The 24154-nt window shown below is 42.5% G+C and overlaps 1 protein-coding gene across 1 annotated transcript in view; it reads left to right on the top strand.

Annotated features, from left to right (window-relative positions):
* SLC16A12 (solute carrier family 16 member 12) overlaps positions 1-24154 on the top strand; it is a 78066-nt gene that overhangs the window by 46877 nt on the left and 7035 nt on the right. The window contains 5 exon segments of the mRNA XM_042960898.1: positions 7910-8046; positions 8049-8160; positions 18120-18223; positions 20924-21067; positions 23279-23858. Of these exon segments, the coding sequence (XP_042816832.1) occupies positions 7956-8046; positions 8049-8160; positions 18120-18223; positions 20924-21067; positions 23279-23858 (1031 nt within the window). The 5' untranslated portion in view covers positions 7910-7955.

Raw genomic sequence — 24154 nt, 5'->3', positions numbered from 1 at the left:
ACATGTCCATCAACAGATGACTACATAAATAAATCGTAGTATATCCATTATATAGGTTACTATTCAATAGTAAAAAGGAATCTACAGATACACACAGCAACCTGGATGAATCTCAAAACATTATCATGAGTGAAAGAAGCTGGAAACAAAATAGTCCCTGTTGTGTGGTTCCATTTTTATGGAATTCTTGACTGGCAAAACTAATCTATGTTGGACAGAAAGCAAGTCAGTGGGGGCATGGTGCTGAGGTTGGTTGAGACTGACTTCAGAGGAGCACGAGGGAATATTTGGGGTGATGGAAATGTTCTATATCTTGGTTGTGGTGGTTGTGGTTATGTGAGTGTATACATCAACAAGTCATCAAAACAAAGACTTAAAAAAAATGGGTGTGTTTTATTGTGTATGAATTGCACCTCAATTTCAACACGTTTCTGGCAGCCTTTGCAAGTTGAAAGTACTCTCTTGCATCTTTGCTCAGTCTTCTGGGATCAATATTTAGCCAAATCCAAGGTTAATCTCTAAGTAAGTGTTGTTTCTCCTTTCTGTGGTGTTTATCCCTCCCTCTCCTCTATGCCTGTCTGGCTTCGGGGAGAACTCATGCGTAATGGTGGAGGAGGTGGTTGGCATGCAGGTCCCTGAGTTCGTACTAGCCTAGGCGCAGCTTTCCTTGGTGTTGGTGCCTGGGCGTCCTGCCGGCGACTCTAATCTGGCTGGCCTCTGGGTGTTGGCTTCTGTCCTCACTGTGTACCATGCTGACGCATGTGCTACTGGTGAAACTTACAGTCCGTACCGCCTTTATGGCCAGGACCTGGGGGGATTCCCCATCTTTCTTGTTGCAGATCCTCGTGTGAAGATCAGCCATGATTTCCGTTTGGCTCAGCCTGTTTCCCCTTTGCCACAGCCCTGCCTCTCATCGATAGATGTATTTCATGTCTCCACTGAGAATACGGAAGAGCATCTGGGCCACTTCTGTGTCACATGGGAGGTGAGGGACGGTCAGTAGGCACTGTCTTTGGCTTTCTCTCTGCCCTGACACATCACAGGCCAAGGGCACCCAATGAAGTTGGGTCTTTCCACAGTTACCCACAGGATCCATAGCACAAGCCTCCTTATTGCAACCCCCTGCCCCAAATACCCAGTTTAATTCTTCGCTATACCACTTACCTACCCCTGCTCAGGACTCGAGAGAATGGGAAAGGCAGCTCATCACTCTTCCTTTAAAAAAAAAAGGGGGGGCGCCTGGGTGGCTCAGCCGGTTGAGCATCCGACTTCGGCTCAGGTCATGATCTCGCGGTCCGTGAGTTCGAGCCCCGCGTCGGGCTCTGTGCTGACAGCTCAGAGCCTGGAGCCTGCTTCAGATTCTGTGTCTCCCTCTCTCTGACCCTCCCCCGTTCATGCTCTGTCTCTCTGTGTCTCAAAAATAAATAAACATTAAAAAAAAACCTTTCCCCTTCATCTCTGGGCAGGCTTCTACTTTCCCTTTGTGTGGTGGAAACTTCCCTTACAGCACAATCCTATGGTTCCTTATTTATGGATGAAGTTATTATGGACAGGACCCATCTTCTTGTTTCCTACAACAGTAAACTTCTGGGCTTAGCCTTAATGATAGAACGGGGTCAATGAGAGAAAACCAGCTTGCCAACCTAATATCAAGAGATATTTCCAAAAATCATCTGCAGTAGAGGAATATTTTAGAAATGCCAGAAAAAAAAAGACTGGCAAATTTCATGATTCTTAAGTAAAAACAAAGAGTAGAATCAATCCGAGTTTACTGAGAGTGTCTGGACTACCAGGTAACTCACCTATGGGGGAAGAGGTCCTTAATAATCAGTCACCTGGTTTGAAACATCAGTAATTCAACTCCCTGGTTTTATAGATCAGGAAATGGTAGCAGAGAGGAGGTGATTTGCACAGGGTCATTACTAAGTAGTATCAGCTGGACCCAATGGTCTTGATTCCTGCTCTTGATATCTTTCTCCCACACACCCTTATCTGTTTTGTGGCTGTAAAGCAATTAATAAAGAAGTGTACTTGATGAAGGTTAAGGCACTGGACATAGAAGGGAATGGAGGAAGGAAAGAATAATAGAAAGACCATGTTGGGAGCCTAACAAAATGAGTGGTTCCAGGACCACTGTGGACTTTTCTCTAGCAGTGTCCTGACTGTAAGAAATACGTAGGTCTTCTACTGACAGAGGCGATCACTTCAGGAAACTTTACTGAAGGCAACATGAAAGATTTGCCCCCAAAATGTAGTGCTATATTGGAAAGTTATGGACCATTGGCAAGAATTCTTTGCAAATGTCTAGATTTTTGAAAGCAAGGAGGATGAAGTGAAATTGAGCATATAGCCTAATTTGTACTGTGAAGGAGTAATCTTAGTGGGACATCATAATATGGAGCCTCTTTTGTTCCAAAAAGATTTTTCTGAAACCAGAATGAGATGCAGAATGCAATTATATTTCAGTGGTTGGACGTCAAAATGAAATAAATTAGAGGCTGATTAGTAAAATGACAAACTACGTGATGGTAACATGCTTCCTTTGCATACTGTTTTAGGTATACTGTTAACTCAGTAAAGGACTTTTTCATTATATTTGTGCCGTATCAGGCCAGTTAATTATTTATAAGAATGTGCAGACTAATACTGTAGGGGACCTGCAGGTTGCTCCAAAGTCTCTATGAAACTAGGTTAGCCTGGTCTAACTTGTGCTCTTCTGAAGGCATATAAATCTAGTAAGTGACCTGTTTTGAAAGAAACACGAGTTATTTTTTGGGCAGTATACCCTTGTGTTAACCTGTGGGCTCCCTCCCCTTTCTTTCGTCATGAGCACTCACACGAATGGGTGCTCAGCCTTCACCATTATTTGCACGGCTTGTTGAAAGAAATGCCCAATAGCCGCTCTGAAATCTGGAGGGTGGATGGGCAGGCGCACCGTCCAAAATCCGCCAGACCACACGTCTCCACCTGCATCTCCGCATAGCGCTGCCAGGTGAGTCCCTTCTCTTCTCTGGGCTTCAGCATCATCACGGTGAAGGGGAGAAGACGGTGCCCAGCTCTGAGGCTTGGGAGGCTCAAGTGTGCCTGCTCAAGAGGACTGATTAATCATAGGACTGCGCACCGATGCTTTCAGAGCTGTTTCTCCCCACCCTGGAACCCCGTGAGAATGTTCCTGGGTCTGTGGTGTTACCCAGGTTGACTTTAACTTAACAACAGACCTCTGTTCGCTGTGCCGTCGGCTCGGCGCTGCTTGGGAGGGTTACTCCCATCTTTAATTTGGATTCATGCAATTGTATCTTTTGAGCGATCCTCTCAAGTTGGTCCTTAACTCCTAGATTGTGGGAATGCCAGGGAGAAGCTGCTCGGCTGAAACAAACGGAGACCGCAGAGGCGAAGTAAAAGTTAATGATGCTTAATATTTTTGTAATGAAACAGAACATTTTCTTTTGCCAGGCCTTGTTACCTACATCATATCTTCTACTGAACAATCACCTGATTTTCATTGTGTTGCATCAATAAATGATACAGTTCTTTCTAGTCCTCGAGAAACTATACAAAGAATTTTCGTGCGCATGTCCACGGTGCAGGAGTGGATCTGAATTACCTAAGAAAACTATATATGAAATGGTATCAAATACAGTTTTGAAAATGAATCCTAACAGTCATACTGGCTGTATACTTTTCTGCATAGTCTTTGCAACTGCATTCCTTCTGGCACAGTCTTCCTACTCTTTGTGACAGTTACGAATATACAACTTTTACGTGAGTTTCATATCACTTCCTTCCCAATGCACACACAGTATTAGTGGCTGCTTTTTGCCTTACCGTTGCATCATAAATGTTTTCCCATACTACAATATTATCTTCTTGTTTATGGTTTTAAAGGGGTGGATACTGTTCCATTTGTTGCTTGTGTCATAGCTCTCGAACACTTCCCAGTTGTTGAGCACTTAAGTTGTTTCTGTTTTATATATTATTCATAATGCAACTATTATTTTCCACCTATAGTGTCCATCTTCTCTTAAATTGTTTTCTTAGGATAACTTCCCAGCAATGAGATGACTGTTCAAAGAATTTGAACAACTTTTTAATTCCTGATCTATCGCGCTGTATTATACTGCCTCCTTGGGCATTCTATTTTTTAAATTTTTAATGTTTATTTATTTTTGAGAGAGAGAGAGAGAGAGAGAAAGAGAGCAGGAGAGGGGCAGAGAGAGAGGGAGACACAGAATCCAAAACAGGCTCCAGGCTCTGAGCTGTCAGCACAGAGCCCAACATGGGGCTCGAACTCGAGAACAGTGAGATCATGACCTGAGCTGAAGTTGGATGCTCAACCTACTGAGTCACCCAAGCATCCCTGTTTGAGCATTTTTGAACAGCACTGGGCAGCACTGACTGGGGATGGTCCTTATGCTGGACATTTATGGGTTCGTGGATGTATGGTCTTAAATTGGAACACAGCTTACCCTTGGGGTTATTTTAATGGGAAAACCTATGAAGAGGCTAGGACCGAACCAAGGCAGAGGTTTCTGAGTTTGGCTTTTTGACTTGTACAACTGATTCTGTCCTTTCATGACACTTGCCACCCCATTATGTCTAAGCAGTGAGTTATTTCATTGTGCGTGTGCAGGTGTGGGCAGAACTTCAAATGCTAGTCCCATTAAAATTGTGAGAGAGAGACGTGCTGGACGAAAAGTATCCCATAAATGTGACTCACATGTGGCTGTTCAAGAAACTTGGAGTTATGGCAATGTGGTACAGGCAGACGTTCAAAATCTGCTTGCAGGAGCCTGTCTGGTGTCGTATACGAGTGAAACAGCAGGGCTGGGCGATACAGGAGGTCAGGGACAGGGTGACGTGGGGAACACGGGCCTTATCCAGGAATGTGCTGGTACTTGACTCCCTCTGATAGCTTCAACAAAGGAATGCCAGCTCGGTATCTTTAGCACTTCCAATTTTTCAAGAGAGTTTGGAAATCTAAAGTTTTAGGTGTCTTGGTCCATTTGGGTGACTGTAACAAAACTACCACAGACTGGGTGGTTGACAGACCTTTATTTCTCACAGTTCTGGAGGTGGGAGGTTCAAGATCAAGGTGCTGGCAGGATTGGTGTTGGGTGAGAGCCTGTCTCCTGGTTCCTAGACAGACTTCTTTAAGCTGTGTCCTCATATGGCAGAAGGGGTAAAGGAGCTCTCAGGGCCTCTTTTATAAGGGAACTGATCCCATTCACTGTGAACTCACAGGCCACCAGTTTGTTCGGGTGGCTTTAAAGAGGCACACTTGTAAGATTCTACCGTGAGCCGTTTCCTTCAAAAATTGTGGTTTTAAAGTAAAAGATATCTTATTAGTTTGATTTGTCCATCATTTACCAAGTGGTACATAGCCCGTGTTCCAAACAATGCGTGCTTCGCCATATTTGAAATGGTGTTGCATTGAATTAATATTATTTCAGATTTCTTCTGGTGACCGTGATACAATCGTACCGACCACTGAGTGATTTGCTCAGTCCAGTGGAAAATGTATCTGTCCTGTCAAAACTCTTATTTTCGTCTCTTAAATAATTCATCCCTAATGGTAATTTAAGAAGTCTGTTTAATATACTAAAAAATACCCTGAGAAACACCGTATGTCACCGTTCCTGTGAGGCCAGAATCCAGGACAGCTTAACGGGGTCCTCAGCTCAGGGTGTCACAGGCCGCAGTCAAAATGTCAGCCAGTCTGTGTTCTCAGCTAGAGGCTCACCAGGAAAAGAAGTCGGCTTCCAAGATCACTTAGGATGTTGGCAGAATCTGCTTCCTTTCTGTCGTAGTACTGAGAACTTCAGTTTTCTGCTGTCTCCTGGAGGCCGTCCTCAGCTCCCAGCAGGCTGGCCACAGTCCCCTCCACGTGGCCCTCTCCATAGGCAGTGTGCAGTGTAACAGCTTGCTCTTCAAGGCAAGCAGGAGAATGAGAGCATTCGTTTCTAGCATGACTGAGCCTTACACAGGATGCCATAATCATGGGATTCCTGTCCAGTCACCTGTGCCCTACTCTGGTTAGGAGCAAGTCACGGGTCCCACCCACACTCAAGGGGAGGGATTATACAAAGTCAAGAACACAGGAGGAGGGACCATAGGGGTACGGTAGAGTCTGCCATAGAATTTCCAGTGCCCTAAATACTGCCTGGCACATGGTAGACAGTAAGTGCTGGTAGTTGATTGAATTAATGTTGCAGCCATTCCTTTTTGAACCACGTATTGCTATTTTTTTCCCAAGTCTGTGGTTTATCATCTGGTTTTATTTATTACACGTTTTGATATGTAGGAAAGGTTAAATTTTAATTTAGACAAATCAACCAAATTTTCCCTTGGTTTGTTACGTTACTTTACATCTCAAGGTGCCCTTCTCCTATCTAGAGATCAGATAAATATTTGCCTCTATTTTCACCTAGATTTTTAATGATTTCTTTTTTCTTTTTTCTTTTTTTTACATTTAACTCTGACCTATCTAGTAGGTTAAGAACTAGAGGGAGAGTTGTAACATGATACAGTGAGTAATCCTCTCCACTAATCTTTGCTACCTTATTTAGCTATACTGAGTTATTATATACTTGCTGCTGGACTCTCTATACTGTTTCATTTATTTGCCATTCTCTTCTTGCTTTAATTACACACTTACAAAATACAGCATTGACAAAAAAATTTTCATTAAAAAATAAAAATTATAGCATCACCAGTCAGAAATGCCAAAGAAGTTACTATCAGACTCATTCAGTGTAATAATTAGGTACATGGTCTAAGCTGTTGTAACAGAGAGACTGAAAATACAGAGGCTCAAATAAAATTGAAGCGTTTTGGTATTTTGTGTAACTGTGCAAAGGTATGTGTAGTCCATAGCTAGAGAGGCAGCCCTTCTCCACCATCATCTAGGGACCCAGGCTCCTTCCACCCCATAGCTGTCCAGCCCCCAGGGCGCTGTCCTGGTGTGTGTGGGCATAGCTGTCTCATCCTTACATCCATGCTCCAGTCTATGGAAAGGGAGTGGTGGAAGTCCTGGGAAAGTGCCTTGGCCTTTGAGCTCATGAGCCAGAAATGGCATATTATTTTTCCTTGCATCCCTTTCATTTAGACTAAACCATGTTATAAAGAAGATGTGGTGTGTATGTATGTGTGTGTGTATATGTGTGTGTGTGTGTGTGTGTGTATGTGTATACACACACACACACAAACACAATGGAATATTACTCTGTGATAAAAAGGAATGAAATCTGCCATTTGCAATAATGTGGATGGAAATAGAGTGTATTAAGCTAAGCTAAATAAATCACAGAAAGACAAATATATGATTTCACTCTTGTGAAGTTAAAGAAACAAAACAGATGAACATAGGGGAAAGAAAGGAAAAATAAGATTAAAAACAGAGAGGGAGGCAAATTATAAGAGACTCTTAAATACAGAGAACAAACTGAAAGTGGCTGGAGGGGTATTGGGCAGGGATTGGGCTAAATGGGTGATGGGCATTAAGGAGGGCACTTCTTGGGATGAGCACTGAGCGTTACATGTAAGTGATAAATCACTAAATTCTACTCCTGAAATCATTAGTACACTGTATGTTAACTAACTTGCATTTAAATAAAATTTAAAAATTAAAAAAAAATAGGCTAAACCATGTTGCCACACCCACCTTCAAGAGAGGTTAGGAAATATGGTATCAAACTGGGCGGACATGGATTTGGCTAAAATTTAGGAGGATCTGTTATTAAACAGAAGGAGAAGGGGTATCAAGGACAGCTAATGGCCTTTGCCCCAGTCCAGGATCCATAGCTACAAATAACCGTATTTAACAGGAAAAGAATGATCATTTTTGTCAAGTGAAAAGTCAGCCTTTGGATATGACCATAAAATATAAATATGTCCTGGTTTTTGGTTTTAGATGGCCAGTAACCCGTGTGCCAGGTAGCATTCTGTGCCAGTCTTGAATGCCAACAGGAAGTCACTGGACAGCAAACCTCTTCCAGGATCACAACTGGGCTATTGAAGTAACTCGAAAAAGAGGAAAAAAAGAGCTGAGGCCATGGCAAAAAGAAACCGAGTTCGGTCTACCTCTCCTCCAGATGGAGGCTGGGGCTGGATGATTGTGGCTGGCTGTTTCCTTGTTACCATCTGTACTCGGGCAGTCACCAGGTAGGTGGGATTTTCTTCTAGATTTATTAAGATGATCTGGCTTGTCTTTTCTTCTAAGTCTGCTTCGTTCTATTTCTGAACCTCTCATTGTGAAAATATCTATGTATATGTACAGGGTGTGTGTGTGTGTGTGTGTGTGTGTGTGTGTGTGTGTGTGTATTTCTTTTGCTTAGATATCTTTTTCTTTGCGAGGAATGTGATTTTCTAATACCTGAAAGTCCTGGATAGTGGTGTCTTCTATAATATCTGGCACATACACCTGAAATGTGAGGACATTTTTAGACTAAATGTTGTGGCTATTCCAGCCGTTTGTTTTCGTAAACAGCTCATCCCAGAAAAGAAAAATACATAAGGTCAAAACAATCCTTGAAAACCTCTTGGCTCACCAGATACTGAGCTGTTGGAAAGCTTAATACCTAGAATTTAAATTCTTCTGCTTCCTTTTACATTTGGCTGGAGGCTAAGTTCTAGGTTGAAGGAAAGTAACAGCGTTAAGTACAGGCTTCTCTCATTCTTGTTCATTTCTCCTCGTTCTTTTATCCAAGGCCCTATTGTTGAATATGCTTAAGTTAAACCCATGTACATTGGGACTCATTCGTCTCACTTATATTTGGAGTAAATGTATGCTTGAGGTCTGCATGTGCTAGCTCTTCCCTCTACTTATGCCTTCATTGAAGTAGAACTCTTTATTCTTCTCTGGCAACACACCCTTAGCAGTGACCGAACGTAATTTGCCCTGAAAACTTTATTTGATGACATCATCAATAAAAGCATCAGTAACAAATATATAACGCAGGAAATAAGCAGGCTCTTTGTGTTTGGTAAAATAAGAGTCGGTTGATTATGTATCATAGAAACCTATAGATTTGTTTAACATAATATGGTATTGGGTCTGGTTTTTTTTGTTTTTTTTTTTTCCATCTCTATCATGGGTCTTGTGTTGTGGGTATGAGGAGTCATAGAGTTAAAAAGGAATCTTTTGGTTCTTACATGCAGAAGCTCCCATCATTTCCATCATGGAAAAGTTCTGGAAGTGACTTCAGTGCTTTATAAGGAGGTTGATATCTTTATAAGGAGGTAGTGGAGTCTTCATGACCCCTTGTATTTATTTATTTATTTATTTATTTATTTATTTATTTATTTATTTATTTAACGTTTATTTATTTTTGAGACAGAGAGAGAGCATGAACGGGGGAGGGTCAGAGAGAGAGAGGAAGACACAGAATCTGAAACAGGCTCCAGGCTCTGAGCCATCAGCACAGAGCCCGATGCGGGGCTTGAACTCACGAACCGTGAGATCATGACCTGAGCCGGACGCTTAACCGACTGAGCCACCCAGGCGCCCCTCATGACCCCTCTTAGATGGAATAGTTTTATATGTCCCCACGAATAGATTAGGACACTGGTGCTAACATAGGTTAAGTGACTTCCCTACAGTTTTGGTCTAGTGGGACAGAACTGGACCGGATTTCTAGCCTTTTTTACTTCTTGTCTTGTTTACTTGCCATTGCATGTGCACATGTAATCCACCAACTCTTTCCAACACAAACCAGATTATCTTCCTATCTCATTATTTCTCACACATGCACCGTATCTGCCCCATCTTCCATACACATGTATATATTCACACACATATCCTCTGTTAGTGCCTTTTCATTGTGAGGAGTGATTACTTCAGTCTTCACCTTTGTTCTGCTCTAAGATGTAGGCACTTTGAGGAAGTTCTGTGGCCAGTTCCTTGTCCCCTGAAACACTCTGCACCTTATCCTGTAGAACAGTGTGGTATCACCAGACGTAGGTTTTTTTAAAAATTGCCTTGGTGATGGAATCGTTGTCTTAAGATCTTACTTCCTAATCTCCATATGGTTGTCACACCAGTGATGAGAAGTCATGGTGCCAGGGGACAGCTGTTCCTAAATTCTTCTAACGGAGGCTCTCTACCCTCCTTGTCCTGTTGGCAATTAGTCATGTTAGTTGTCACCCCAATTCACGTACAAACAACTGCACATTAAGGCTTGGAGACATCTGGATTGTTTTTGAGTGTTGTACTCTGAAACTATGGAAGTGACTTGGGGCAGGTGTCTGTAGAAAATTGAGGACTTACCTCAAGGACACTGATTTCTTGATGGTCTTTTATGCTCATTGGCATCTTACATGGCTTGTCTTGTTTGGCAGGACAATGAATCTCATTTTTTTTTCTCAATCACAGTGGAATTGCTGTGGAACCCATGACTGTCACCCAAGGCTGAAAATCTTGCATATTTTTTTCGGTTGTATCCTTAAGTTTTCAACTTCAAGTTAATGGAAATCAAGTTCCCTAATATCTAGCTATACGTTCATTGAGGACAATGCTCTATCTAGGTGTTTTCCAAAAACACAGAGATGCTGGAACACCGCCTGGTAGGCTCGGGCACAAATAACTGAAATCCAAATCCAAATGGGCTAAGTATACATCGGATAAAAACAGCGTGTAAAATAACACTGGTGAGAGAGGGGTTAATTCTGATCTGGGAGTTCAGGACAGCTTTCAAGAGAAGTTGTCCCTGGAGTGAAGTCTTGAAGAGTGGATAGTATTTGGCCAGGAGGAAATGAGAGGGAGAGAGGTTTCAAGCTGCATTAGGTGCATGCACTTTATTTGCTTTCCTCACTTTGTGATAACAGTGGGCAGTCCCCCTTCCTGAACTGCTAAGGGTTTAGCCAGAAACCAGAAGAGCGTTGTGGCAGGTAGCAAAGACCTGTTCTCAGAGGTTAATGGGAGAGGCTGAGAGGGGCATAGCTGAGCCGAATTAAGTTTAGAGGAGAAAAGTGCAAAGGCACGGCCAGCATTGGAACTCAGTGTCGTGAACAGGCAGCAGCCAATAGGACTGGAGATAGGGCCAAGGAAAGCGGCCCCTAGGGTGATTTGTCAAGTCAGAGGATCAGTGCCTATTGTGCAATTAAGTCTTTTTTTCCCTGTTTAAACTGTATACTTAAAAATTAAACCATGGGGCACCTGGGTGGCTCAGTCGGTTAAGCTGCCGACTTCAGCTCAGGTCACGATCTTGCAGTCCGTGAGTTCGAGCCCCGCGTCGGGCTCTGGGCTGATGGCTCAGAGCCTGGAGCCTGTTTCAGATTCTGTGTCTCCCTCTCTCTGACCCTCCCCTGTTCATGCTCTATCTCTCCCTGTCTCAAAAATAAATAAAATGTTTAAAAAAAAATTAAACCATACTTCCAGGTGCTAAAAATTTGAACAATACAGAGATGCATAAAATAGTCTTTTTCTCATCGCTTCCTGAATGCCAGTTTCACTGCCCAAAGTTAACCTTGTTATTAGCTTCTTCAGGTGTGCCCCCCCCCAATTTAAGAACCTTATATCCATCTGTAAAGCATATTATTATTCTTTTCATTGACACCAATAGGATCATACTGCACACAGTTTTGAACTTATTATTATTATTATTATTTGCTTAATAATATCTCTTGGAAGTATTTCCATATTCAGCACATACAGCTCTACCTCACTGAAAACAGCTTAAGATTCCATCACAAGGATGTGTGCATAATTGATTTAACACATTTTGATTGAAGGACTTATATTGTTCCCTGGGTTTTGATTTACAAACAATGCTACATACAGTCATGATCCAGACCACTTTAAAATCAACTTTCAACTCTTGCCTTGTAACTGACGATGCTGCCTTACACGTAAAGTTTACATAAAGCTCGAAGTTGTCTGGGCTATTAAAGCCGTCATTCTCATTTATTTATACTCTCTGTTCATTAATGTGTGTTGAGTACTTATTTTTTGCCTCAGGATATCTGGATATCTTATTACCAAACACATTCTCTATTTCAAGAATCACATTTCATCGTGAAATTATGTGACATTCTGTTTGTAAACTGACCGCTTGAGTTGGAGTTGATGCTTGAAAAAGCAATACTTGATTTGAATGTTCAAAGAAAACCTCCAGCTGTAAGACCTAACTTTTCTCAGGGCACCTGGGTGGCTCAGTCAGTTGAGTGTCTGACTCTTGATTTCAGCTCAGGTCATGATCCCAGAGTTGTGGGATTGAGCCCTGTGTCAGATTCTGCACTGAGCTTGGAGACTGCTTAAGATTCTCTTTCTCTCTCTCCCTCTGCCCCTCTCCCCCACTCTCTCTCTCTCAAATTAAAATAATAATAAATAAAATAAAAAATAAAAGTAGTACATGCTCATCAAAAAAAAAAAAATCAGAAAGTAAAAGGAAAACAAAAGTTCTGTAAAAAAGAGCACCTGGCTGGCTCAGTTGGTTGAGTGTCTGACTCTTGATTTCAGCTCAGGCCATGATCTCATGGTTCGTGAGTTCGAGCCTCACATTGGGCTCTGTGCTGACAGAATGGAGTCTGCTTGGAATTCTTTCTCTCCCACTCTCTCTCTGCTCTCCCCCACTCTCAAATGAAATATTTTTAAAAAGTTATATTAAAAAAAGACCTATTTTTCTTGACATCTTTTGGATCCAAATTAACTTAGTTGCAGTAGATGTCTAGAGTCCTGTGGAATTGGGGAGCTCTTTTAACAATGGCTGAATTCCTGTAAATAGTAGCTAATGTTAGCTGAGTACTTGTTCTGTGCTGGTTAACATTGTTCCAAGCACTTTCATTTATTAAATCATTTAGTCCTTGAAACAACACACAGAGGTCGAATAATGTGTCCAGAGTCACAAGGGTAGTGAGTAGTACTGCTTTTAACTACTAGGCTACACTGGCCAGTGGATCACTTCCACATTGATGCACTGGATGACTTCATCAACTGGAGGACCGTCTTTCCCAAATACCAGATGTTGTCAACATCTAGCTCTATAGGAGCCAGAGAAGAAGTTTTATTTTTTAAGATTATTTTTTTCTTTAAAAAATTTTTTTTTAAAAATGTTTATTGATTTTTGACAGAGAGAGAGAGAGACAGAGCTCAAGTGGTGGGGTGGGGGGTGGGAGGTGGGCAGAGAGATAGGGAGACACAGAATCCCAGCAGGCTCCAGGCTCCGCACTGTCGGCACAGAGCCCGACACAGGGCTCAAACCCGTGGACCGTGAGGTCAAGACCTGAGCCTAAGTCGGATGCTCAACCGACTGAGCCACCCAGGCGCCCCAAGATTTTTCTTTCTTTTTAAGAAATCTCTACACCCGACAAGGGGCTCAAACCCACAACCCCGAGGTTAAGAGTCGCATGCTCCATCAACTGAGCCAGCCAGGTGCCTCGAGAAGAATTTTATAGCAGAGTGGCAAGATGGAGATACTAGGCATGTTGGCCCCTTGAGGGAGAGTATCTTTGAGAATGGTATTTCATACAGATGACACTTGCGTGATAATTTTGTTTCCTTATTCTTAGGAACAGAGCTTATCAACCACTGAAGGATGATACTTGCATGATAATTTTGTTTCCTTATTCTTAGGAACAGAGCCTATCAACCACTGAAGGATGTTAGGAGTTGTTTGCTACTGAGCATGATCTAATGAATGCATTATGACTGATCCAGTTATGCTTATCAAACTGCTTATTTCAGAAATGAGGAAAAGAGACTCTGAGAGATTAAGAAGCTTTATCCAAACTCTCAGTTACTCAGTGTGAGGATCAGCGATCAGGACCCAGCTTTCCTGACACATCAGATGCACAGATTTTCCAAAGGACAATAAAAATTATTTCTGGAGTGAGAAGCACGTGTGCTCCCGATAACATTTATTTTCTTTAAGGTCATGCCTGGGCTTAGAAGCCAGAAATTATGGAACTTTACCATTTGAAAAGTACTTTTTTCCCTTTTGAGAACAAGTAAGAAGTGATACTTGTTTTTTGAAAGTCGCAGTCAATCAGAAGCATGTTCATGGTTATTAAATTTTGCCTCTGGCAAGCCTATTCACATGGTTAGATAAGAATCTCGGGTATTATTTTTGAACTTTGCATGCCTAAAGTTTGACTGATATGACTAATCAGGTCAGTTAAGAAAACCATCAATCAGAAAACTGAACAGCAATAAAACGAGATAAAAAAGTCACAAGAGACAAACATAGTCGCACAAACATGAACTCCCTCAGAATGATTTAGTGAAGAGAAGAGACTGGCGTACCATCGCAAAATGTCTTCTCATCATCTGGGACCCTTTTTTCTTAGTCACCCCATGTTCTTTCCCATCTCTAGCTTCGGGATCTTCCTCCTACTGATAATTCATTCTGCCAGCTTATGAACTCAGATTCTTCACATCTCTACTTCACCTTATCTGGCTACACGTTCCTGGTCAGCCACCCTCTAGTCTTCCTCTTCCCTTTCTCATTCATGTCCTTGAAGTTGCCGTTCAACCTTTTTTACTTCCTTCACTTCTAGTCACTTCTTTACCAACGCTAATCCTTCCTTCCTTCTTTCTTTCCTCCCTGCGATACCTTGAACCTTGAACAATATTTAATGAACACCCAGGTAATGATATGAGATCCAGTGCGGACATGGTCTTTGCTGTGACAGAGCAACAGTCTAGTGGAGAATACAAACAAATGCAAAGGGAATCACCATATCCCTGTAGTGTGGTAGGTGTCCCGCACGTCATGTAAACACTTACGAGAGGTATTAAGCCCAGACTCAGGTTGTCAGGGAGGCCTTCCTGGAGGAGTTGACTATTAATGTTTATTTTTGAGAGAGAGACAGAGCATGAGCAGGTGAGGGCAGAGAGAGAGGGAGCCCCAGAATCTGAAGCAGGCTCCAGGCTCTGAGCTCTCAGCACAGAGCCCGATGCGGGGCTCAAGCTCCTGAACCGTGAGATCGTGACCTGAGCCAAAGTCTGACGTTTAATCGACTGAGCCACCCAGGTGCCCCTGGAGGAGTTGACTAATACCTTTAGACTACAAGAATGAGGGCAGCTGAGAGAGCAGCCTAGAAAAGAAGAAAACTCTTTAATGCTCAGAGGTGTGAAAACGTATGGGTGGTATGTTGAAAGTGATGGAAATAAGTTCAGTCTGGCTGAAATGAGGAATGCATGGTGTAGGTTAGGGGAAACACTGAGAAGGGTCAACTCCTGCGGGGTCTCAGAAGTCATGTTAAAGAGTTTGAAGCGTCAGGATCTCTTTTGTGTTCTAGTAAGGTCACTGACCATTGCATATAAAATGTACAGAAGGCAGCCAAGTGTGAATTCAGGGAGATGAGTTAGGAAGGTTTGGGCTGCAGTCCAGGAGAGAGGTATGGGCATGAATTATGAATGACAAGGGGAATGGAGAGCTGTGGAGGCATTTGAGAGCTATGTATAAGGTAGAATAAAACCTGACCATAGATTAGATCAGTGGTTCTCAACAGGCTGATTTTGACCTCCAGGGGACAGTGGGCAATGTTTGGAGACATTTGGGGGGATGGAGGCCAGGGATGCCACCAAACACTGTATGATACCCAGGACAACCCCTAAAACCAAGAGTTGTCTTTGTTAAAGATGATGGCCAAAATGTCAGTAGTACTTGGGTTGAGAAACCCAGGCTAACGATCACTTAACTATTTTGATAATGAGGCGATGTCTATGAAATTGTTATTCTCTTTTAAGTTTATTTATTTACTTTGAGAGAGAGAGAGAGGGAGAGAGCATGCATGTGCACACACGGGCAAGGGGCAAAGAGAGAGGGAGAGAGAGAATCCCAAGCGCTCTCTGCGCTGTGAGTGCAGAGCCCGAGGTGGGTCTCTATCTCACAGACTCACATAGTGAGGTCATGACCTGAGCTGAAATCAAGAGTCGGATGCTTAACCACCTGAGCGCCTCCAGGTGCCCCTTCATGGAGTTTTTAATTTGCTCTTCAGTGTTCTTACTAGCATGAGTTTACCATTCATCTTTACATCCCGCAATCCCAGTTCTGAACACAAACGTGAGCGTTGAACTCATATGCGGAATCACTGGAGCTCAGGCACGTGTATGTATTTCATTTTCACCAGAACAGGGGAAACCCTGCACCAAAAAACAAAACAAAACAAAACAACCTCTACCGTTTTCTCTTCGTTTCTTGATGCACTCACTTTCTGTCAACATTCTCTATCTTCCACTTCCTGATGAATAAGGGAAGACAGAGCAGGAAAGGGAAAGGAACGGTGGGTAGCCCTACCTTTCTTTTTTCCTCCACGTCATGATTTTCAGCGTAAGTGGTTGGCTAGTAAAATACAGAGACATAACCTGAGTCGGAAAGGATATGGGAATCCTCAGTGCTTTGTGTTTCCTAAAACACTGTTGCTTGCTTTCTGCATTTGAAACAAGTTCTGATTTGAAAGGAAAGCATGGCCTCTCTCAGGAGTGAGAGCCTTCCTCCCCCTACCCCCATGCTTACTCAGTTGTCCATGTAACATAACTTGCACACACTCTGAGTCTAACCCAACTCCCACACATTGTGAGTCTACCAGAGTTTGCGTGTCTAATACCACACGTGTCCATGGGAAGGCGGAGAGTCGCAAACACGTGGTGCGTGTATCTCCTCTGCTCGCGTGCATGCCCTGTCGTTCCTTTGGACTTTACGTACAAAACATGAATTCAGAGATGAACGTGTTAGAAATTTTAAGACCGTGACAGCTGAAATTCTATGCTTCTGAGTGCCAGATTCTGTGCGATTGCAGAGGATGCACGCTGGGAAAGCTGGCCCTGCCTGACACAGTTGTCCTGGTTCTACCTGATTCTCCTCCTTCTTCTTTTTTCTCCATCACCCGCCTTCACATCTAGCAGCAACTGGAAAGGGCTGGGGAGAGAAATAACAGGTTACTGCGGGCTGCTGAAGCATGATGGGTTAGACGGTAGCCCTATCCAGAGAGACGACCTCCTATCTCATCCTCACCAAGACCTGATCCTTCCCTGGCTGTAATCGAGTACTAAAAGCTCCTGCCCTGAATTGGGAAACTTGCTAATCTGTATGACATTCATTCCAACTTGCACAGTGATACAAATCATTGCTCTAAAATCACTTACATCATTTTTTCCTGAGTAATTAACAATTTTTCAGTGTAAAGTTTCTCTGTCTCTGTATGTCTGTCTGTCTGTCTGTCTCTCTCTCGTGATTATTTATAATTTCACCATTCACATATAATGACTGGGTACTTTTTGGTTTTTTCTCTATTTATATGAACTATGATTTTATCAAAATAAGCCTTTACTGTATAAACTACTTTGTTTTACTTAACATTGTATTGTGAATTTTTTCCCAAATCAATAAATACATATCAAATCATCATTTTTTAACACCTAAAAATATTTCATTTTATTGATGTCAAAATTTACTTAGCCAGTCCCTTATTGATGGGCAAATAGGTTGGTTACAATATTTGGCCTTTATAAATAGTTCTCTAAAATATATCCTTTTATGTGTATCTGTTATTACTATTATTATCATCATTTGATTATTACCTTTTGTTAAAACCTAGAACTGAAATTGCTGGGAGAGGAGATGTAGAACTCCTTTTTTTGAGAGAGAGAGAAAGAGAGAGAGCAGAGGATGGGCAGAAAGAATCCCAAGCTCCGACATGGGGCCCGATCCCATGAATTGTGAGATCGTGACGTGAGCCAAAATCAAGAGTGGAATGCTTAACTGGCTGAGCCACCCAGGCACCCTGAGAGATGTATAATTCTTAATTGTCAAATTGTAACTTGTGAAACTACCTCTTAGAAGTCACAGATGTTGGTGAAATATGAAGATAAGAAAGAACCCATATTTTTGACCTGCCATATTTCCCATAAAACCTTCCCTACAGCGGTGATCCTCATATCCACTTGGCTTCAGCAGCCCTTCTCGTGGATGAACATTCCTTCTCATCCTTTAGAGTGGCTCTGTGGCCGTTGGGCCATTCTGACTTCCTACTTACTATGGCCCAGCAATGTACCACTGAAAACCAATTAAACCAGCTGAACCAGAATTTGAACAGCTGAACCAGAATTTGAAGCTGTGGTTTTGATCCATGCTCATTCTTTTTTTTTTTTTTGTATAAAATTCTTGCACTGTATTTTTCAGATGTATTTCCATTTTTTTTGTGGAGTTCCAGACATACTTCACTCAGGATTATGCACAAACAGCTTGGATCCATTCCATTGTAGACTGTGTGACCATGCTCTGTGGTGAGTATCACCAGGGCTAGACAATTATTGGTTACTCTTGAACTGTACGTGACACTGGCCTTCCACTGCTTCTGTTTACCAGCTTTTTATGAATAGAAGGGCTTTGCTAAAAGTTGGCTAAGACTATATATAAAGAAAAGACTGATCCTACCTTCAGCCAAACCCAACCAGACCTGCCCTTGGAATTAATGGTCTTCACCGAGGGCAGATAGAACAGGTGGTTAATTAACACTCTCAAAAAGACATACTATTTGGTGCTCCCATATAGAGATAGGGTGCTGGACCTCACAGGACTCATCCTGATTTGGGAAACAGTTAACCATACAGTATATGCTTGACCTCTCTTTGCTAAATGGTATGGTCCCTCATTCTCCAGTCATGAAAACGGTCACTGGATCGCACTATGAGCCATTCCTATATGATCTCCTTAAGCAAATGCCAACGAAATCTTGTTCTTATTCTGTTCCCTTCCCAGAGGTTCAAAATGTGGCTCATGGATTTTGTTTTTCATGCGTAAACCTTCATTCTTAGAGAAGTATGAGGGAAGGATAGGATGATACAGTCATGTGATCAGCACGTTCACCGTCACTATAATTTCATTCAGGAAACCCCAAGGGGACTACAGAGGGCATATAGAGTCATCTCAAAATCCATGGAATCTCTCAATCCATCTATGTCGTAGAGGAATGCTAGTCTTGGGATTTTTCTTTTCGAACGTTTTAAACCAAAGTTCTTAAATGAATGTCTTAGAGAGTTTCTGAGATTGGGACAAGTTGGAATGATCTATTTGCAGTCTAGACCCATTTAATCATTTCATTTAAATGAGTCCTTAGTATTAAAAAAAAAACAACAACACTATTATCTCTTCAGGCCATGTCTTGTGGCAAAAAGGAAATCCCATATTATTTAATAACTTATAAATAACATCAACTGATTCCACTCTAGGTACTGATTCATACTTATTTTTAGAAAAAAAAAAGGACACACTCAGGAATCAGTTGAATTGTGCTGAAATGTATTTCCTTTGTTGGGAGGAATTTGAGAGCAGTTCTAGGACGAAGAGCAGGTTTCATGAGAAGGCTAAGTTGACTCTGTCTACTGATAACCCTGGAAGGTCTTAAGGGATCAGAAAATAATATCTTTGGGTTTTCTACCCTGTTTTCTTGTTTGTTTGTTTTGTTTGTTTTTTTAATCAGGAAGACTATCACTTGGTTTTCAGGGTCATGTTATGAGTCACAGCCTTTGTATGACCATGCCAAGTGAGCCATGTTTATCTTTCTCAGATGACACAGGTGACTCATTTCCCTCACTGTTATCTTTTGGAGAATATTTATAATCCCCAGAAGAGGACTAAATGGCCTTCGGTGACCAACAGGATCACAGTGACTGTGTGATAAAGCTGGGTCGTATTAGATGCAGCATTTTAAAATTCAAGGACTGGAGGCCATGCAAGGACTTGAGGCATGTTGGATCCAGTTTCCATGTACCAGTTTCCATGTTGCTCACCTGGCAACACTAGTTGAGGTCAGGAGATGGAGAAGAGGCTGCAGACACCCACTGGGGGCACTTTTCATTGAGTTTAGTGTAAGTTTTGTCACTTTCCAATAGCCATAGCGTCAGCAGCCTGGAGAATTAGATATATTCTCGGGAGTTTTGCTCTTTCCTGTTCTCCAGAGATTATATAGACACACAGCCACTGTTTTAACTAGGCAGGAGACATCAGGCTGACGGCTGGTTCTGTCACGTACATTTGAGTCGGGCCCCAGTTTCAACCTGACCAATACAAAATTATACTCCACAGATACCCGAAGAACTTGCTCTTCTGATCTTCGTACTAGGAATACTGCTCAGCATGAGTTGTTCCATAGAAAGAATTCTCATGCTTTCCCCATGTCTCCTCTGCCATCAGTCTGGGAGGCCCAAGGAGACAGAGTAACAGGGTGAAATAACCCTGAACTTGGTGTCAGGTGCCCTGAGCTATAGTTGTTGGTGATCTTGGACATGTCATAGTCCCCTGAACTTCAATTTCTCCTTGGTCTATTCCAGCTTAATTAATATTCTATAAACCTGAAAGCTGGCACAATTATAACACATTGTTAAACCACAAATAGAGTGAGGCCAACCCAAATGTCGCTACGGATGTGAGGCATTTTCCTAGATTTTCTGGGTTTTGATTTCTCATCCACAGGGTTTCCTAAAGCCCGAAAACAGTACCAGATTGTGGAATGGTCTTTTTCCTTGGCCTTTTCCTGCATAACACTAGTGGCCACACAGTGTTGCCACTTTCCTTCCCTACTAGTTAACTGTGATAATTATTGCTAATGATGCATGATTAATACTATGTGAAACATACAAGCCACATCCTTGTGTAAGTGGCATGTAATTTAAATAAGGAGCTGATTCGCTATTTTAAAAGCCCCCCGAGCCCTGGAATTATGACTATAATAGAATGGAGAAGCGGAGGGCGCACGGAAATGCAACTCAGCAGAACCGATCCTAATTCCAGCTTTGCTACTTGTTCTCCGTGTGACCATAGACAAGTCATTTCCTCTCTCCTCAGTTTCCAAATATGTGGAATGAGCGAGACGGGCTTGATGCCGTAAAGATCAACCATTCTCTGTTCTGTCAACGCAACACCACAGCCTTTCCACAGTGCCCTCAAAGCCTCTCTGCTGAACCTATTTATTATTGTTTTTGAAGCTCCACTTGGGAGTGTCGTCAGTAACCATTTATCCTGTCAAGTGGGAATCATGCTGGGTGGCTTGCTTGCGTCGACTGGTCTCATCCTGGGCTCATTTGCCACCAGTCTGAAGCATCTCTACCTCACTCTGGGAGTTCTCACAGGTAAGGGCTCTTTGTACCGCTTGTCTCCCCACCCCCTTCAGGTGTTGTCAGGCACATTAACAGAACTGTCTTCCGTAAAGTAGTCATCTTGTTAGATGCGTAATGTAAAATTTTTTTCATGTTTATTTATTTCTGAAGGGGAGAGAGAGAGAGCATGAGCAGGGGAGGGGCAGAGAGAGAGGGAGACGCAGAATCCAAAGCAGGCTCCGGGCTCTGAACTGTTAGTGCAGAGCCAGGGCTCGAACCCACAAGCCGTGAGATCATGACCTGAGCCGAAGTCAGACGCCCAACTGAGCCACCTGGGTGCCCCATAGTTGCATAATTTAGTTGACTTAGCTTATGTCTACCTACCTAGCAGTTAAAAGAGCTGGAAATGCAATTGATTGCACTCCTGGAATGAAAATGTATCACTCCTCCAATTCAGCCACATGATAGAAGTGATTTCCGGCTTCCCCTCTGGTATCAGTGGATGGCTGAGATTCTGTACTCAGAAGCAATGAGATGTTAGTCAGGGCACCATGAATTTTCAGCGGTCATCATTCTCCCAACATCTTTGCCGAGACTCCAAAACACTATCTGCGCTCGACCTGAGTTGCCCCTGCTTTATAGTGAGTGAGGAGCATCATCCAATAAATGGGGGTTTACAACTTAAAAAAGAAAGCCCCTTATTGTGAAGGTTTTTACATTATGCATTCTCTCTCAATGTGATGGAATTATGCTTTAGAGAATTATGACGGACCCTGCAAGAAGAGAAGTAATCTATGTGCATCCCATAAAGCATACCTAAGGGCACTGCATGGCATCAAGGTGGGGTCACTCGGTGGCACTGGAGTGGCATTTTGCCCCATCACTCAAAGGAATGTGGAATAGCACTAACTCAGTCTGGGCTGTAGGGGTAGCATGATCTGGTCAATGAAGGACATAATCTCATAGTGATTTTATAAATCTAGCTCTGTCAGCTTAAAAAAAAAAAAGGTATCTGTTCCATGTAACCCAAAAGTCCCAACCGCTAGGTGTCCAGTCATCCCAGTTTACCAAGGAGTGCCCTGGTCTTAGCACTGAACATCTCGTATCCCGGAAACCCATCGGTCCAGGCAAATCTGGATCATTGGTCACCCAGCACTGCAGATGGGAATAGGAGCCGAAGGTGGTTCTGTTTTTCCATTTAGATGCCATGAGTTCAAGGTTTTACACTCTTCAGATTTTCTTGACTTAAAAGGAATAGAAGCTGAAAATCCTTAAAAGGCTTTCTGCTGACTTTAAGGAATATGTTCAGGTTACTATGTGTACATGCTGTGTTCATACACAAAGTTGGCATGAAGTCTCCCCATTATGTGACATTATTCTGGAACTTTCATGGGGTCATATATGCTATTTAAACCCAAATTCCATGAGTGGTCCAGATGATCAGAGTTATGTTTTCATAGGCAGTGAAGAGTTGAAGTAATCCTCTGGATAATTTAAGATAAAGAGAGGTATTGGGTGGGGAGAATAAGTTTCTTGGCTCAGCATTATCTTCATTTTCTAGTTAATTCAAATTCAGTTCGTGTAGTGATTTTTTAAGCTCTTCCTTTCATTTTAATATTTCATATATTAAAATAGATTTCATTTCATATATCTATCTATATCTATATCTATATCTATATCTATATCTATATCTATATCTATATCTATATCTATATATATGACTTTCTTCTTTGGAAGCAAACCTTAAAAAAATATGGCAGATATAGATATAGATATCTGTACGGGGCGCCTGGGTGGCTCAGTCGGTTAAGCGGCCGACTTCGGCTCAGGTCATGATCTCGCGGTCCGTGAGTTCAAGCCCCGCGTCGGGCTCTGTGCTGACAGCTCAGAGCCTGGAGCCCGTTTCAGATTCTGTGTCTCCCTCTCTCTGACCCTCCCCCGTTCATGCTCTGTCTCTCTCTGTCTCAAAAATAAACGTTAAAAAAAAAATTAAAAAAAAATAGATATAGATATCTGTAGATATCTATCTATCCATCCATCCATCCATCCATCCACACACACTATACTTCCCAAACTGTGAAGGACTGGTCAGGGAGACTCCTCTTCAGCTTGGTGTAGAAAATAGTTTTAAAAGGGTTTGACAGAAGGCCAGATTCTCTTTAATCCAAATAAGTTTATCCTGAAATTTTGTTTCATCGGCTGCTCACGGTATACCAGAACTCATATACTTCTCTTCATCCTTAGGTCTCGGATTTGCACTTTGTTACTCTCCGGCTATTGCCATGGTTGGCAAATATTTCAGCAGACGGAAGGCCCTTGCTTACGGGATCGCTATGTCAGGAAGTGGCATTGGCACCTTCATACTGGCTCCGGTGGTTCAACTCCTTATTGAACAGTTTTCCTGGCGGGGAGCGTTACTCATTCTTGGGGGCTTCGTTTTGAATCTCTGTGTTTGCGGCGCCCTGATGCGGCCTATTACTCTGAAGGAGGACCATACAACTCCAGAGCAGGACCACATCTGTAGAACTCAGAAACAAGACTTTAAGCGAGTGTCTCCCTGTGCAACTTTGACTAAAAAATGGGTGCAGACCTGCCTCTGTTGCTCTTTGCAACAGGAATACAGTTTTTTACTGATGTCAGACTTCGTTGTGTTAGCCATCTCTGTTCTGTTTATGGCTTACGGCTGCAGCCCTCTCTTTGTGTACTTGGTACCTTATGCTCTGAGTGTCGGAGTGAGTCACCAGCAAGCTGCTTTCCTTATGTCCATACTCGGGGTGATTGACATTATTGGCAATATCACATTTGGATGGCTAACTGACAGAAGGTAAAATCCGTGAAACCGCAGTCGGCCCCCTACCAGGGGACTCCCAGCTTTGAGATCCCCCTCATCCCCTTACCCTGTACAAAACCTACATCTGAGTGACGTCAATGAGTTTTCAGTATCTGAGGGCAACCCCCCTGCTGGTTCTTCTAGGTAGAGGTTGGAAGCCTTTTCCCGTAAAGAGGTAGATAGCAAACGTTTTTGGCTCCGTGGGTCCTGTGATCACAAGTATTCAGTTCTGCTGTTGTAGCACAAAACAACTATAGACAATATGTGAAGAAATGAGAGTGGCTATGTTC

The sequence above is a fragment of the Panthera tigris genome, chromosome D2 (assembly GCF_018350195.1).
Source record: "Panthera tigris isolate Pti1 chromosome D2, P.tigris_Pti1_mat1.1, whole genome shotgun sequence".
Lineage (NCBI taxonomy): Eukaryota > Metazoa > Chordata > Mammalia > Carnivora > Felidae > Panthera > Panthera tigris.
Note: the sequence above shows the minus strand (reverse complement) of the source record. Positions and strands in the feature narration are given on the sequence as shown.